The sequence below is a fragment of the Lutra lutra genome, chromosome 5, assembly GCF_902655055.1.
Source record: "Lutra lutra chromosome 5, mLutLut1.2, whole genome shotgun sequence".
NCBI classification, from domain to species: domain Eukaryota; kingdom Metazoa; phylum Chordata; class Mammalia; order Carnivora; family Mustelidae; genus Lutra; species Lutra lutra.
The window spans coordinates 40,282,026-40,300,722 of NC_062282.1; the positions used below are offsets into that span (position 1 = coordinate 40,282,026).

The 18,697-nt window shown below is 42.2% G+C and overlaps 1 protein-coding gene across 3 annotated transcripts in view; it reads right to left on the reverse strand.

Moving 5' to 3' along the window:
* ARL15 (ADP ribosylation factor like GTPase 15) overlaps nucleotides 1-18,697 on the reverse strand; it is a 404,995-nt gene that overhangs the window by 255,413 nt on the left and 130,885 nt on the right. For all 3 annotated transcript variants that reach the window (XM_047731737.1, XM_047731735.1, XM_047731736.1), the window contains one exon: nucleotides 5,833-5,977. In XM_047731737.1, coding sequence (XP_047587693.1) covers nucleotides 5,833-5,977 — 145 coding nt within the window. The remainder of the gene's footprint in view (nucleotides 1-5,832; nucleotides 5,978-18,697) is intronic.

The following is an 18,697-nucleotide window of genomic DNA, read 5'->3' on the forward strand; positions in this document are numbered from 1 at the left end:
TAATTGAGTCTAGACCATTTACATTTAATTTGCTTTTTGATGGTTAGGTTTGAATGTATCACCTTAGTACTTGTTTTCTATGTAGTCCATCTATTCTTTTCTTTCTCTTTCTGCCTTTTTTGGATAATTTTTGGTAATTCCGTCTTATCTCATTTGTTGCCTTACTGGCTATCACTCTGTTATTTTAGTAGTTGCTTTAGGGTTATAGCACATCTCTTATCACACTCTATTGTATCTTCAAGTGTTATTATAACCACTCCACATATAAGAACCCTAAAATAGTATACTTCTTTTTCCAATATGACTTTTATGCCATTATTTTCCTGCATTTTACTTTATGTATGGTATAAACCCCTATTTTTTAAAACAATTATAAAGAGATTTAAGTAAGAACTAAATCTTATATAATTACCCCTCTAGTCACCATTTCTGTACTTTCCATTTCTTTATGTAAATCCAGATTCCCACCTGGAATCAATTTTCTTCTGCCTGAAGGACTTCTTTTAACACTTCTTTTAATGCTGGAAATAGTACAACAAAAGTATAATAAAAAGGTATAATGAAAAGTCTTTATCTTTTTCCAAGATATTTTTGCTGGGTATAGGTTGATAATTTTTTTCCCCTTAGAATTTTAATGATGTTGCTCCACAGTCTTGTTTGTACTGTTTCCAGGGAAAAAACTGGAATCTGATGTCATTCTTACTATGGTTCCTTTGTAACATTCATTATCTGCTTTCTAAGATTTTCTTTGTTTTACCCAAAGTTCTCTAGAGAAACAGACCAATTATATATATATATATATATATATATATATATATATATGTATATATACATATATATGTATATATACATATATATGAAATTGTTCACAGCCTATATATATATGTATATGTATATGTGTGTGTGTATATATATACATATATGTGTGTGTGTATATATATATATATACATATATATATTTATTTATTTTACGGAGTTGACTCAGTTATGGAGGCTGGCAAAGTCTAAAATCCAAAGGCCACCCTGACACAGATTTCCTCCTTGCTGGCAGGTAGAGTGGTGGTCATCTTTCATTCTATTCAGGCCTTCAACTGATTGGAGGGGACCCACCCACATTATAGAGGGCTGTCTGCTGCACTCAAAGTCCACTGATTTAAATATTCTCATCCCAAAACACAAACACCCAGGATAATATTTGACCACATACCTGAGCACCTTGGCCCAGCCAGGTTGACAATATAAAATTAATCATCACACTTTATCACTGGTTTTGAGAAACTTTATTATATAACTTTTTAATATGTCTTTGTTGTAGTTTTTTGTTCTTATTTCATTCTTGAGGTTTAATGAGCTTCTTGGGTTTGTTGATAAGTTTTAAGCTTAAATACATTTTAGACCTTATTTCTTCGAATATTTTTTTCCTGTCCCTTTCTCCATCCTTTACCTTCACGGACTCCAATGACCCATGTTTGGGGACTTGAAATTGTCCCACAGTTCATGCTGCTCTTTGCACTTTCCACTTTCTTCTCCCTCCCTCAACACTTTGGATAGTCTCTAATACTAACGGCCTTCAAGGTTATTACTCTTCACTTCTGCAAGGTGTAATCTGCCCTGAATCTTATCTGGTGCATATTTCCACCCCAGAATTGTAGTATTCAGCACAGAAATTTTATATGGGTCTTTCAAAAATTTTCCATGTCTCTACTTAACTGTATGAACAAAAAGAATTCAGTTATAGTAACAGTTCTAAGTCTTTCTTTGCAAATTCCTTTGGGTCAGTTCTGAGTCAGATTCAATTGATTCTTCTTTTCATTATAAATCATGTTTTCCTGCCTTTTTCATGGCTGGTAATATTTTAATGTCTAATATTTGAATTCTGCCCTAAGTGCTGGGTAATTTTGTTTTCTGTAAATCTCCTACAGCTATGTTCTAGGATGCATTAAAGTTAGTAGGAAACTGAGATTTTTGTTTTGTTCATATGATTTCCTAGGTGAATCTAGAGCACTGCTCAGCTTTGGGCTGATTACTAAGGCAAGACCCTCCTGAGGGCTCTGCCCAGTACCTTGTGAAGTATGACTTGTTTAACCTGGCTAGTGGGAACAGCCACAACTTTTAGCCTTGTGTGAACATGGCTAACCACGGGGTACCCTGGATACTCAAGGGAGACCCTCTGTAGATCTCCAGGGTTCTCTCTTTGTACAACTCTTTCCTCTCCGTTACTGTGTCCCATGAACCCTAGCTGCCCTGGTCTCCCCAACTCTTGCTCCATCTCAATGTAGGGAGTCCACTGAACCCCACCTCAGCTCCCCCTGGAAGTGTGCCATGGCCAAGAAACTCAAGGCAGCAAGCTGGGGCAAATCCAGGGCTCAGTTCATTTATTTCTCATCTCTCAGGGATGACCATGCTTTGTTGTTTCGTATTCATGTTTATGAAATCAATTTCCTATTTTGTCTGTCCCCCAACCCCCTCCCCAACTAGCATGCCCCCATACCACCTATCATTGTAAAAACAGATTTCCAGGACACTGCTTCCTCTACTGCTGTCTGACTTCTTGAAAGAGTAGTCTATGTGCAGTCTTAGCTAAAGGGCCAAAGAGTGAAAAGGACAGTTTACACACTGTAATTTCCTACACTTGTGCACCACTCCCTCATCGCTTGGGCTGGTTTCGACTCTAATACACTGCGCTGAAATTGTTCACTAATGACCGTAATGTCACCACACCCTATAGCCCTTTCTCAGACTTAAGACTGGTGATTATTTAACTCTGGTTCTTTTGGCCTCTTACTCATATTTGACTCTATGATACCATAGAGAACAGCCTGGCTTAGATTCCCTGCCTAATGCAGACGCTAGAATGTAAGCTCCAATGTCTGTTAATGCATGCTCAGTGCCTAATCAGTGGCAGTCATGTAAAAGGTATTCAACTAACACGGGAAGAAGGAATGAAACACAGTTGTGGCTTACTTAGCACCCTTCTTCCTTCTACCACCCATCATCCCTCAACCATCTCCAAACCCACAATTCAGTTGTTTCTCAAATCCAAATCCAAACTTTCTCTAGTCAGCTTGTTGGTTGGCATTTGGATCACTGTTGAAAGTACTGCCAATACCTCAAAATTAGCATATCCAAAGCCAAATTCATCATTTATCTTAAAATAGCCTATCATGTTCTCCCTACTTTTTATAATTCACTCGTCACTAGGCTAGAAACTTAAGGCCCACTTGACTCTTATCTCTTCCCTTCCTTCCTCTAATGATGCAATGCGACTGTCACTGTTACAGAATCAATCATACCTGCCCCTAACCTTCCATCCCCACAATTAACAGTCCCTACTGGATCTGCTCTCCGTGCTGCAGGCCTCTCTCAGAAGCTCCTTCAGTGTCAGGTCACGACACACCCTAACCTCTGTATCCCCAGCCTCAACCCCATACGATCTCTGTTCTCTGAATGCTTCCTAATCCCTCCTCTCCTCACTCTATTCCCCTCTGCTCAGGTACTCGTCACCACGAGGCCCTTCCCAAATGTAACAACCTCTATGCCTTCTTCAACTTCTCACATCAGAAATGGCCCTTTTTAGCTTTCGCATGTTTATCATCAAGTACAGCACATATCATGCTGTCCTAGCACCTGTCCTATATTAATATTAAACATGCAACAAGTATCAACTGTTTGTCACTTTCGGGGCACCCAGGTGGCTCAGTGTGGTTAAGCGTCTGCCTTCAGCTCAGGTCATGATCTCAGGGTCCTGGGATGGAGCCCCGCATCGGGCTCCCTGCTCAGCAGGGAGACCACTTCCCCCTCTTTCTCTGCCTGCCCCTCTGCCTACTTGTGATCTTTCTCTCTCTCTCTGTCAAATAATAAATAAAATCTTAAAAAAAAAAAAAAAAAAAAAGAAAAGAAAAGAAAACTTATCTTTCTAGCCAGACTATAAACTTCTTGCAGTCAGAGACCTTCAAAACGGCCTCCAAAAAGTCACTGTGCCTGGTTCAGGATAATGACAACTCATAGACACTTGATATCCAAAATGTCAGGCAACTTAACTTCTAATGCAACAGAAAAATCAACTAGCACACAATGATACTCTTAGTTCCAGTAAAGGAACACATTAAAAATTTAATAAAGATATAAAACTTACAATTTACAAATAATTACAGTAGTATTTACAGATAATTTTTTTTATATTACAAATCAAAACTTCCTTTTCTAGCAATAGTGTTTCTGATTTATGCCTCTGGTAAGTGAAAAAGAGTACATTTTGTATTACTTTCACACATTGTAAGGAAAGGTATTTTGTTTGAAAAAAATTACTAAGTTAGTAAGGCTTGTATCATTTCATAACCCATTTCTCCAAAGATAGCCACAACTTTACCAACAATCAGCAAATACTATTCTCATTGCAAATCCTAAGCCTTAGTTACCACTAAACTTCACTTGGACTTGAACTGGCCCCCTACCTCTATCACTAGCTGTGTAACAATAGCCACGTCACCATACCTCTGAGCCTCAGATGACTTAAAGACAGAATCTGGGGTGAGGCGGTGGGGAGGGGAGATCTTACCTGCCATGCAAGGCCATTATAAGGCTCACAGAAGTATGATACTTTATGCAAAAACAGAATTCAAGTTACTATTGCCTCTTATGCACTCAAAAAAATCTGGAGCTATGCCCAAACTCTATGCTACGTCTGTGCTATCTCTGCCGTTAGAAGCTTACACCCCAGGTTGAGGGACAGAAATGTAGACAGCAGTGTAGCAGGCACTCAGTGACAGAAATACGGACGATATAGAGTGGGGGAGAAGGGAGTGCTCAGTTCTGTCTTAGGGAAAAGGAAACTAGAAATGGCTTTACATGAAAGGTCCATCTTGAGCTCTGCTCACCCTCTCTCGTTTAACCAGTTATCATGAACACCTTATTCTTTTCTTCATCCTTCAATGACGCTATGTCTCTATTGTTTTACAAGTCCACAGTTTCTCTTCTACAATTCTAAAATCTGAAGAGCTCTAAAAACCCAACTTACTTGATGGCAAATCCTGATCCTAACAGCGGTAAGGCTCTTCTTGGTAAGCGGTAAGGTCTTCTTTTTCTACTTGATAGGAAATCCTAGGTAATGATTCCATCACCCACCTATCACCTAAAGCAGGACTGGAGCCATCTTCGGCTTTGTTCTTGCTCACCTTCCAAACCCAATGAGCCACTAAGTGCGCTCTCACTCCCTCTTCCTTGTGGTGATGGCCTCTCTTGCTCACTGTGGGATGTCTGGCGGCGTCCCTGGCATCCACCCAACAGAAGCCAGTAGCCGCCTCCCCTAGTTGTGACAATGCGAAGTCTCTCCTGATTGAGAACCACTGCCTAGACTGACTTCTTGGCCAAATCTAGAAACAACATAACCTGGTCAATGGTTCCTGCAATGACTCTCCTCCAGACAGGAGCTCTGAGGAAACCAGATTCAGCCCATGAGCTGAACTGCTGAGGGAGTGTACGACCAACACAAGCAGGCCAGAGTGGCTCCTCCAGGGAGACGAGCACTCAGTGAGCCTGAGACGAAGCTATTTTGTTACAGTACTAGAACTCCAGGTTTCACCATTAGTTTGTACTAATATTCTCCTGAGCCTGACTTGTCCACTGGCACTGAGATATCCAACTAGAGAGATACAGGGTACAGATAAACCCTCCGCACTCTATTTTGAAAAAGAGAACACCCAAACATAAATAAACGGACTGAAACATTAACCGCAAATAGAAGGGTGGGGTGGGGTTCCGCAAACAGCGTAAGAACCTAGAACACTTTGGGGGTAAGAAAGAGAAAGCGGTAGAACCCTGCACAGTACCCACCTGTGGTCGACACGACATTCTCGGGACTTTCACTGCAGAGCTTTGACAACAGACTGGTCTTCCCAGAGCCCGTGAGGCCTATGCAAACCAGGTCATATTCAGGTCGTGCGGGCGGTGGTCCCTTGCAGCAGAGTGCTCTGAAACACTGCCAAGAGAGGGGGGGAAATGGGGCTCTTTTAAATAAGACTGGACAGAAAGCTTAGTAACATTTAAAATGACTAAGTATGAAGAAGTAATTAAATAACCTATTCATTTTAAGTTGGAAAGGTAACTTCAGGATGGAGAAACCCAGAAGACACCACCTAACCAAGTGATCAAAGTTACCATCCCCAGGAACAAGACCTATGTGGACCTCAAGGCTCCCTGCCTGCTGCCAACAGGGACCCTGCGAGGGGCACGACATCCTTGCTCAGCTTTCCCACCAAAAATGCACAGCCGCAATCTAAGCACAAGACACTCTGAGGAGCGTTCCACGAGATAGCTGGCCCATTCTCTAAAATCTCAGTGTCTTAAAAATCAAAGAAATGCTGAGGAACTGTTCTAGGTTACAGAAGACCAGAAACAGGATAACCAAATGCAACACCTTCTGAATCAGACCAGAGCAACAGGCGGAGGAAAATGGCAGAAGTGACACTTGGACAACAGGTGAGGGCTGACCGGAGACACATAATAGACAACACTGTTGCATGCGGTCATGTTTCCTGAATTTAATCACTGTACTGTGCTTTATAAAAGGAAAATCCTTGTTCTGAGAAAACACACACTAATCAAGTATTTAGAGATGAAGGGTCTTGATGTCCATGACTAATAGGTTAAGAAAATTTCTTTCTTTCTTTTTTTTTTAAAGAAAATTTCTAAATCTGTGTCTATCCTCAGCTTTATATGGTGAGGAGTGTATAAGGCCAACATGATACAATGTTAATGACCAGTGAAACGGAGAGTCACAGCAAAATTCTTTGTATTCGCCTTTCAACTCTGGTATTTGAAAATAAAAAGCCTTCACACATCATTCAATGGAGTCCCTGTATATATCACTGCCATCTTGAGCCATGCCAAATTCTCTTTCAGGTCAACTGACCTCAGGGTGCTATGAACCGTTGTGCAGTCTGGGCATGGCAAGAACCTGTTTGCTCTCCAAGAGTTATTAAAGGGAGGGAGATTTAGGAGACCAGAAATTAGGTAGTTTGTGATCTTTCTGCCTACTTTACATTCATTTATTAGGGGCCAATTCTGTGCCGACTTACAGAGCCTGAAATATTTAGGTCCTCAATCGTTCAGGAGAGAAACAGAGGGAGGGAGACCTACGGACTGCTAGATCATCCGGAGATCCTGAGAGAAGAGACCTATAAAAAGTCTGTGCTAACTCTCATTCAGATAAAATCTGAGGCCTAACTGGCTCTTTCATAAGTCAAGCTTGACTAGTTTTCTCTCCTCTTTTTCCTACCTAGTCAGGCAGCAAGTCCATACCTCCTCTGAAATAGCTCTAGAACTTGTCCGCTTCTCTGCAGTCCAAGCCACCATCACCTGGACAACACCAACACTCCCCCGCTGGTCCCAGTATATTCACTCTTGCCCTCTCTGTTCTCCATGGCAGCCACCATGAAGGTTTGTAAAAACAAAATCTGATTTTGTCTATTTAACCCCCTTCAGGGAGCTCCCACTGTTCTAGGGTCCAAACCCTTGTGATCTACAGGGTCTTCCAAGTCTGCATAATCTGCTCTACCAAACCCCACCCTCCTGCCTTTGCCCAGCCTCTTCTCCCATCCCTTTCCACTCACTCCTCCCTCTACTCTGCCCCTGGCCACACAGGCGCTCTTACACCTCCAGGCACTCCCAGATGCCATTCTCTCTTCCCCTAGCTCTTGGCTGAGTGAACTCGCCAGCTCTCAGGTCCCAGCTTCAGCACCTGTTCTCCAGGGGCGCCTGATCTGATCCTTGGAGAATGTTAGCAATTTGTGTCAAGGTCTCCCAGCATGTTTGTCAAGTCATCATTTGACACTACAGTCTCCTATTTACCACTAAACCATCTCTTTCCATCTTCATCCCAGTGTCCCCAGGGCTTAGCAGAAGACAGCATAGAATCTACCTTCAATGAATAAATGGTGAATGAAGAACCCACGACACTGACATTTCACTGAAGAAAAAAGAAAATGTAAAAACTACTAGGAAGCTTCATCTAGTCTCTCCTGAATGCCTCATATTTTCAAGAAAATAGTATCAAAATAAGAGTAAACCTTGACCATTTCACTTCCCTTCAATGTCAGAAGTTAGTTCAGTTCTCAAGAGTAATTTTGCCATACAGGGTCTACTTTCCCGGTATAATAGACCTTTTTTTGTCCTCAGTTCACTTCTCGGCTTTTAAGAGGCTCTGCCTACTTCTGGTAAACAATTCTATGATCATCTAATCCATATTCTTCACAAATTTATTAAACTCTAATCCTATTTCCGCTCTGTCTTTTCAAGCCTGAGGAGCCCTAATTACTTCAGTCTGTGTGGATACAGCAACCCCTCCTGCTCTCTCATATTAGTTGCTGTTCTTTGGCATTAAACTTGAGTTCCATTATGCCTTCTCCTACAAGATTAATGACCACAACTCTGAAGAGCACCCTAGATGCCAACGCATCATATCCTGGATTCCCATGAAGGTTGGTTGATAGTGGCACTTTCTGCAAACTCTATCCCTGAGTCTCCTGAACTGGTGGTGAGTTTTTCGAAGAAGCAGATGTATATATGCATGTGCACGTACAGGCACAGATACGTGTGCTCCCCCAAAGAGGACCACCGGCTAGCAGCTATTCACTTGGGAGAGTTCTGCCACGTTCAACTACGTCAGGCAACACCACTAATCACACTGTGGTTTCTTTCATTGGGCTTCTTTGATCTTCACTGGGGAAAAAGGGAGAGACCTTATTCCTGCTCCCGACTGTCCCTTTCTTGTTCAGCTCCTCTCCCAGAATTCCCTCAGACCATCTCCTGGAGGGAGACTGACACAACTAACCTGGTCCAAACAATCAAATCTTAAATAGAAAACAAAACTGTAGGTGACTGCTGTATTGCCCTGTTTACGTTGTTCACATACCAGTATTTCTTGATATACTTTGAAATTCCATATTTCACCTTCATGCTCTTTTAAAAATCCAGAATATAAAAGCATTCATGGCCAAACTCATTAATATCTAGATCACCTGTTAATTTTCTCTAGCTCGCTGAGGCATTTTGGACATGAAAAGCCATTTAGCAGTGATGCTATAATCCACACGTGTATTTTATCTTTCTCTAGATTCTCCACAATGATGTTTAAGACACCTTATAGGACATCTCTCCTCTCCCCCCAAATCTCTTTCCTGAATTCCAGGCTCTGTATTTTCAACTGTTCTGGAAGAACCCAAACTTAAATCTGAATAAAACAAAAGCCTTCCCCCACCCCCCACCCCCAAAAACACAGTCTATGGAAATCAGGTATTTTGGAGCATAAAAGGCATAAAGGTTAGATTGACAATCATTACAAGACAGAATCTTTGAAATAAATCGCAGAACCTTTGAATATTTATTTGAAATAAATAAATCCTATGCTTGGCAGGAATTGTGTCAGATTTTGAGCCAACAAAATAAGGCTTTTAAAAATATTCTATTTCAAAATGGGAAAAGAATGTTCATGTTTTTTTGAGTCAGTTCCTAAAAACTGTACAGTCTTCACTTGTTTTTCATTTTAAAACTTAATGAAGCTTTGGATCTCATAGTCAATTTACTTAAAATTACTCATTTTGGCCTCTAGACTATACTGTACCAAAGTTCATTGTGTCTGTCTCCTACGGCAGCTCTCTCATTGTTAAGAGTAAGCCCCTTTCACTGTTGTACAATGCTAAACACAATGCCGTCGGCAGTCCTGACAGCGAGCGGCAAACTCAGGCTTCATTCCCAGGCCAGACACTAAGGCATTGTGTGACTCTGTTCAGGCTCCATAAACCTATCCATGCTTCAGTTTCCCCACGATTAACCAGTAACGTTTTAACACTATCTGCCACTTCCTTTCTTTAGGAGGATGTTCTGAGGCATCAGTTCAATGCATTTTGCTACAAGAAAGGCACCATACAAATAAATAACCGTTCGTCGGGATGCTTATTATCCTAATGTATCCTAGGTGATAGTTTCCTTGGGCAAGGGTCTGGCAGCCCACATGCTGGTGCTTTCCTTAACCAACCCACAGCAGCTTCCACAGGCTCCGTCCCCTTCCACTCCAACCCAAGACACTAAAGACACACAACCCTAGGCCCTCACTTGCAGCATGGACTAAAGAACAGGGTGAGTCTGCGTTATAACTATGGGATGGCGGCAAGGGCGGTGGGGGGTGTTGTGCACGCGTGTGTAGCCCAGGTCATGGTCTCTTGTCTAGACTGCTTCAGTTCACAGGTCTTTTCACACAGGGTCTGTTATGACTTGTTCCTTTTCAAAAGGACCTAGTGTATCTGGGATGCAGGATATCTCCCCTTAGCGTGTGTCTATAAGCTTCTACTGATGTTGTACACGAGGAAACCACAGTGTGCCAAGGTCTTGAGAGAGGGCAAAGACCAGAATCACCAGAAATCTGTGTCACAGACTTCGGACAAATCATATAATCTTTAGCTGAAAGGTGGACTAACTAAAAAGACAAACAAAAGCCTCAGCAATATTTGCTTAAAGGAGAACGATCACATGTACCGGGGTAAGGGGAAGCCAAAGATTAAATTGTGAAGGTCAAATGAGAACTTGCATCTCAGATGGGTGGCCTAGCACTAAGGCAGCAAGATGACCTTTAAATGTCCCCATTTCCATTGGGGACAGTGGCAGATGTCTTGCTAGGTCTGGGAGAGCACCATACATGATAGGTACACAGAGAATAAGAGCTCCACAAACTGGCACTGTCAAGCACTAAGCACTTCCCCGGAGATCTCGTTTCCCTCTCCATCTCCCACTTAATGGCCCCAGCTACCCTCCCACTCACTCACTAGTTCCTCCAGCAGCCTGGGCACTTCAGGCTCAGACCATGTGCCCGAGGAAGGGAAGACTCTTCCAACTCTTTCTACTTGGCAAATTCCTAGTCAAAAGTTCTGTTCCCAGGACACCTCCTCTGGAAAGTCTTCTCTAGTTCCCATAGAGAATTAATCCCTCCTTTCACTCCTGGTTTGTTATACACACTTCTGGTGCTGCAGTAAATACCAGGCCACATGTACTTTGTTTTGTTTTTTCCTAATTTTAAGAAATAGTAGATGACAGAATTACATGCACCAACCCAAAGACCTATTCATCCTGGATTCATAAAGTCTGATTTTACAGTTACCAAGGTTGGCCAGGCAGCAAAGCGGAGAAGCAGACCCGTCTTACCACTTCTCGATTCTGCCTCAAAATCCTCCCCCTCCCGCAATGGCCCCTGCATTGCCAGGATTTCCTACCATCCCATGTCCCTGAATCCCTAGCCTTTGGGAACATGGCATTTGTTTCAATCAATGCTCTGTTTTTCATCATGAATACATGATTTTATTCTAAGCGTGATTTCAATTTGATTGAAGCTCTGTATAGTTGCTGGAAAATGTTCTTCAGCGGCTCTGGGAGTTCTCCAGGGCCACACAGTCACTGCCTGAACTACACACTATCTCCTCCGTATTTAAATACGGGTCTCACTAACTCAAAACCAGAGATTTCCAGTAGCAAATAACCAAGCCTTTCGGTAGAGTCCCAGGACAGGCCCTGCCACTGTACTCCATAAATACTTGCCAGATGCACGCAACACCAATTAGTTGGAATCTAAAACCAAGAGACAATTTGCCCATAACCTGAAGTGGATTTATTTCTTAGACCAAAAAGTTTTAAAACCATAATATAAACCATAAAAATAAAACCATTTTATTTTAAAACCATATTTTAAAACCAAAAAGTCACCTCTACATTCTGACCCTCACTCTCACGATGGAAGCAGCTTTTAAAAGGAAGTCAACTTCTAGAAGTATTTTCTAACACTAACCATTTAATAAATAAAATTAATAAAAGTCCAATTAATAAAATACTTAGTATTTAAATATCTAAAATTGTAGGATTTAAAATAAAATATTTTCTAAGTCCATAATAGTCAAATGTGGGTCTGTCTTTGGAATCTACAACCAAAATGGGTCATAAGGTTTATAAAGCTACTTAAACTTCTAGAAAAGACACGAGGAAGGACAGGTACCCCCAAAACTTAAAAACAAGGCCAAATGTCACTAATACTATTCAGCACCCAACAGAAGTGACGCATGTACTAATTCACTTACTCTTTGAACAACCCATTGAGAAGGGCACTATGTGCTTCCCATTTTCAGATAAGGAAACCGAGGCCCAGAGGTGGCAAATGACTTGCCTTCAGTGGAACAAGGACCAGAAGCCGCTAAAGTCTGAGGGGGTGCCACGCGGAGGAGACATGAGCAGCATCCAGTATAGAGGGAACACAGACACACAACAATGTGACAGACTCAGAAGTGACAGAGTGGAGCTCCAACCAGGGCTGCTTGGCTCTAGAGCACCTACGTACTCACGTCCTCTCAGCCTTGGTGCCACTGAGGCCAGACTCAAGGATCAGAGCCCCGGACACGGGTGTTTCCATGGTTTTGAGGGAATGAGAGCACGTTAAGGAAGTCTGCCTGCATGAGAGAACAGACACTTGGCAGGAGAAGGGGACGATACAAGCGTTGACACTGCTTCCTTCCTTGCACTGTTAAGTTTATGGCTCAAGGACCCGCATCTTCCTCCCAGTAGAGCTGGAGGAACTGTTTCCTGTGGGGCTGAGTTAGGGAGCAGGGACGGAGGCAAGGGGATAGGCTGAGAGGAAGGTGGGGGGCGGGGGGCCTGAAGAGCTGCTGGCTTCTCTGCCCTGCTGTCTGCTTTCACTTAACCATTTTTTGTCCTCTGGCAAGGACAAAGCTTGTCTATTAAGAGAAGCCCACACTAGCTGCAGAGATTTCTGATTCTAAGCACGGTAGCAAGGGGGAGAAAAAGCTCTAAACAGTCCTCAATTTTTTCCCTTAAAATACAGGTATATGTAAATTATCCCTCAGTAAAGTAAATACATCAGCAAATACTAACCCAAATAAACTGTAATGGGGGAGAGTATGGAGAAAATACACGAATAAACTGAGATGTGCGGAAATACACGGGAAGGAGACAATCTATGATAAACATGCCATCTCTCAGCTAGTTCTTTCCTTCCACCTTTAAGAAAAATGAATTTCAAATCTGCCCCAATGTCTTGGAATAAACCAATGGTTCTTGCAAAGAAGCGAAGAGAAGGGACATTCAAGTGGCACCTATAGCAACAGAAGGAAGGAGCAGGGAGTCCGCGCAGACCGTGATGAGGCCCCTGGCCACCAGGCAGATCCCAGCAGAAGACTCTTCCTCATGTCCCAGAGCAATCCACTTTTCAAGGTGAAAAATCCTGCGGCCCTTTAAGACCCAACTGGGAAAAACAATAAATTGTTTTTACAGAAGATGGGTCAAACCTTTCGGCCATGTGGGCTGCTCCAAGCTCACTGATGAAGGCTTTGGCCCGGAATTGTCCCAGGGCTGAGGCTTCTGGCCAATACATCACACTGCCTTGGGACACTAAGTCTGTCTTTGCCTTACCCTTTGTATTTCTCAATCCACATTCCTTTTTGGGGTGAAATACTCCATTATTTCTGCTTTGTTCTGGGCTGTCTCCTGTCTCTGTCCCTATTAACTCGTGGCAACAAAAGAAACAAACAGAAGCAGGGGATTTCATGCTTAGCAGCTATAGACACTGGCCTCCCGGCTTTGCAGAGGAGCAGACATCTGAGACCCTGAATGGAAGAGAGTGCCGCTGCGCTGAGCCAGACCAGGGACCCACGTGGCTCCCAGCCTGTGCATCGGTCATCCCTGATGGGCGGCATTCACCAGCCCTGGTACGAGCATCTCACGATGAACCAAAAGTGCGGTTTTAAAAGTTAGGGCCTTCATCTGATAATCAGATTTAAAGAGACTCTAATTCAAGATATTCCTATATTCCTAGCTCTCCACAATTTCAGGACTTCTCACACTGAAAATCGATCAAAGGGGAGAAATTTTTTTTTTTTTTTAAACTAAAACTCAAAAACGCAGCTAAGTAGAAGATAAAGGTCTCATTTTTACGACATAATGCTTCTCTTATAATGGCTAGATGAAATATTTCTATCGATATTTAAAATAACAGAATTATCCAATAAAATCAGCAGAAAATTCCCAGCATGACTGTGGATAATAAGATTCAAGCTTTATGTGCATATTCACACATTAGGGCTTCACCTGAGTCAATTTCAGACCATGTATTTTTTTTTTCCCCCTAAAGAGCCAAGAAATACAAAATTTAGCTGAAAATGATTAATGCATTTTGTATCAAACCTCATTTTTGGTCACTATCTGAACACAACATTTCTCAATGGGAAGTGGGGGATAAAAATATATAAACAGTTTTAATATTCATTACCAAAGACATCTTCCTATACTTTGTATACTTAGGAAGAGTGAGGGAGTGGAGACATTTAAAAAGAGCTAGGCTCCCTAAGTAGACCTTCAGGTGGATTTAAGTATCCTCTAAAAAATCCTAGAAGAGATCCTAACAAAGCAAATTCTCTCTGCTCTTGATGCTTTTGGAGCTGGGGAGCACTGTAACGGAAGAGAGCAAAACAAATCAAACTCATATTGGCTTTCTGGTAGCCCCTAACAGTGGATATCCTATCCCCAGATTTCAGGAAAAAACAGAGCATTCTTTCACTTAACAATCTTGGGCTCCATGAAGATGGACCTGAGGCCTACATATTCCATCAGTCACCAATCCCATCCCACTTGGTATCTCTGATCCCCCCGCTCTTCTCAGCCCTAAAGCCTTTGTTCAAAACATCTCCACTATCTTCTAGATAACACAGTCTGTTCTCACAACTGGTCTCCTTACCTCAGGTTTACCAGACTCTGATTCAGTCTCCAAAATGCTAACAATGACCTCTTAAACACATCAAGTCATTCCCATGATTTCAAATCTTTCCATGACCATCTAGAACTGTCAGAATAAAGTCCAAGCTCCTTATCTAAGCAGAGAGGCTCCTTATGATCTGGACTTTACATTTATTTGTGGTCTCCAACAGCTGCTTGAGGGATCCTATGAGATAATGGTTGTAATGTCTGTAAAGCACTTAAACCAGGGTTCAAGACACAAAATTTAACAGTATTTTCTGTTTATGATATATAGGAGATGACTTTCTACCATATTCATGACCCCCATGGTAGCCATATGTGCACAAGTCCTGTTCCAGTCTCTTTCATGCTCCAAGTGCAAGGACCTGGCCCTCTGCCCATACATCATGCTCACAGTCTTCCTCTAGCTGGCTCCTAGTCACCCTTCAAAACTCAGTTCCATGATCTTTTTTTTCCCCCCAGAAAGACTTCTGTGCCCACAGTCTGATTTAGATGATCTTCTTTAACTGCCTTAGCACCTTTTCTATTCCACCGTCCCACCACTTCTCATTCTGTGAAGTTCATTTCCAGTCCATACTCCCACCAGATTTGGAGCCCTGAATGTAGGCACCACTTCTAATTCAACTTTGGAACTTCAGTGGCTAACACAGCATCCACCACATGGCTGATAAGCTCCCCAGGGATTAATTAAGTACATGGCTTTATTAAGTGCATGGTCAGACAAGCCCGAAACAGAGTCGCACTGGGATCTGGAGAAGTTATTTCACTGATACCTGTTTCCTAATTCAGAAACAGGATCATCTCACAGATTGGTGCACACAGTCAACGCGGTACAAGGTACAAATGCTCTCAACAGTGCTCCATTAGTATGTATTACCATGATGACTTACAAGATTTCTCACCTAGGGCTGTTTTCCTAAAGGGAACAGATTTTTCTGACCAATCAGGATTCTTCTCAGGGTAGATAATTAAAAAGAATTAATTCAGGGTTTGGATTTATTTTATTATCCATTTGGTCAAAGTTATGATATTTTATTTATATATATATATATATACACACACACACACATACATATATACACATATATATGTATATATATATGATATACCAAATGCCAGTGGTGACTAAGGACATGTAAGACAGTCCTTTCGTTTGCTATAACAGCCATTAAAAGGGAGCACGACATGATGTATAGTGGGACCATCACTGGATTTTTTTTTTTTCACCTGAGAAGAGAAAACTCCTATGAAACAGCTTTTAAACATCACTGGTATATCTTAACAGCTAACCCAACTCTCTGCATGTGAATCTCCTATGTGAATGTGGACCTAGACAAAGGCATAATAGGGAGTAAAGGGTCTGTAACCCGTGTGTATCCTCCAATCTCGTTGCTGTTAACTGCTGACAAAGATGAATGTTCACTACAGTCTAGCGCTGAAGAACCAATACAGTGAACGAGACGTGATTTCGCCTCACACATCATCCCACGTGTCAGACAGATTCTGACTGCAGAGTCTGCACTGGTGAGGAGGGAGGAGGGGAGGGCACAGCTGGATAGTTCAGAGCCGCAGCTGAGCTGGCAGCAGTGGTAGTTCAAGCCATCTTCTCACTTTTGAAGCTGGAATTAATCGGAGAGAGTTATTTAAAGGTGTGTCTCATTAAAGAGGCACTCTCCGGCCACTGTCGAACTTCACAGAGGCTGACCACCTGAGGTCATCGGAGGTATCACGAGGCTTCTCTCAGCAACCACACACCTCACTGATCAAAAATGAAATACCAACAAAAACAATCTTCTGTTCCCTCAGAATATTCAAAGTAGCACGTGGACTTTATATTAAAAACATCTTTATTATTTGCTCTATTTAATTCCCTGGAATACAGCACAAATGCCTTAAATTATGTCCCCATGTAAATTATATAAACAATACAGGTTCCATTTAACGGGCTGGCGAAGATATCAGAGGGATCTGTGGTCCTGACCTGTTTTTCTGAGGTCTTACTATAATCAAACCTGATCAACTTTTCTTTTCTTTTTTTCGTGGCGGGGGGCGGGGGGAGAGTTAAATAAGCACCAACTCCCATCAAAGGAGTTCTCAAGCTACCAAGAAAATATGATAATTGAACATCCTAAGTGGTTTTTTCCAAAGGAGTGTCCTTTTTCTTTTATACCAGACAGGAGTCTGGTTGTAAATGGCAGGGGATAATTCCCAGAACGGATGAGAAGCTCAAGAACAGCCAGAACCACGGCAGCCCATGGTGACATGGCAGCAACCACACTAGTTTAGGAGTCGCCATTTGTACTAACTAGTTGGCACTCTGCACCCAAGTCCACTGCGGTGTAAGGATGACCTCTGACTGCACCAGCCAGGTGCCAACAAGCATCAGGCTGGACCATCCAACTGGATGAACCCTGGCTTCATGCTGGGGTCCTGGCTGCCAGGGAGCAGAGAACAAAAATGGCTGTCCCCTACCTCCAGCAACAAAAGGAGGGAGCCCTGACGCCAAGCTCCTGCGGGACTACAAATAGAGCACTCATTTGTAGGGTAGCCAAAAACAGTAACAACTACACATTTTGTCCTTTGGCCCAACAGACAGCAGACTTTTTCTATTATTACAATTTAAAGAACATAAAATACAACAGCATTTGTTGATCTTCCAATTCCACGGATTTAATCTGAAAAAATATGCCAGACTCTTAGGAATGGCCAAGAAGAGTCCAGCTGACTCAAGGCAGAGGGCAGGATAGAAGCTAACAGAAAATCTGGCTGGGATTTTCCTGTGCAAACACATCTGCCCTCTTAATGTCCCGTGTATACACTCACAGCTCTCCTAACCTACATGCATTCTCTGCTTTCTCTCCATCGTCTTACCGCTCTGTTCTTACACATACAACGGTGGGGCCTGGCTGGGTATATACAGAAGGCTAACGCCCAGCACCTCTGATGTCCACACTCGCATATTCTCGCTTCCCTTTCACTTTAGTCTCTTGGTGGAAAATGGGACAGGGCAGACTTGGAGATGTGTGCTGCACGTAACTTTTGTTAGTTAAAAACAAAAAATTCAATCAGGGAGCTGTCCGTGCTATAGCTTGTCACTAGAAACACAAATCCCCTAAGGATGTGTGACTGGGCCGTTTTTTGTTTTTGTTCTTTAATAGACCATTCTGGTGTTCAACATATTTGTCTAATGTATAATCCTTCCAGTCTCCCTTTTCTGGCTTGCAAATCACAGCATAATCATGAAGCAACTGTTCCAACAAAAAACTACTCATCTGGAACACACACACACACACAAAATGAGCAATCATTTTTATGGTCTGCAAAAAAAAAATTAAAAATCTTAAAAACCATGGTCTTTGGCTGACAAAGTCATCTTTCCCAAAAGGATAAAAATCTGAATGCCTACAGTAAACAGGCATGTTAAAGAACCACCAACAATATGGAGAAGGAGGTTGGGAGGAAAAGCATTTGATAAAATGTGTTGTTGTTGTTGTTGTTGCTGTTTTAAACACATTTTGTCTCATTTGGTGAATCTGTGGAAGTAATTTATGGCAGTCTGTGTGAGGAATTATGACTCCACCTGAATGGACTCTGTAGTTCCCCATGGCTTTCCATAAGCAGGAGAGGATACACTCACGACTCTTCAGATCTAGTGTTAGAATCGATTTCATAATTACAATAATAGTAGATACAAAGGTCCTCAAGGGAATTGTTCATGGACAAATTAGAAACAGTGTTGGCAGAGATAAAATATTCATCAGCGAAAGAGTACATAAAATGTATCTGAGAGGATCAGGGCTCATCTGGGAATCGCAAGGGGAGTAAGACATCACCAGAAAAAAGCAAGTATTCGCTGCTACATAAAAATCTGAAACAAAGAATTTCAGTCTTAACT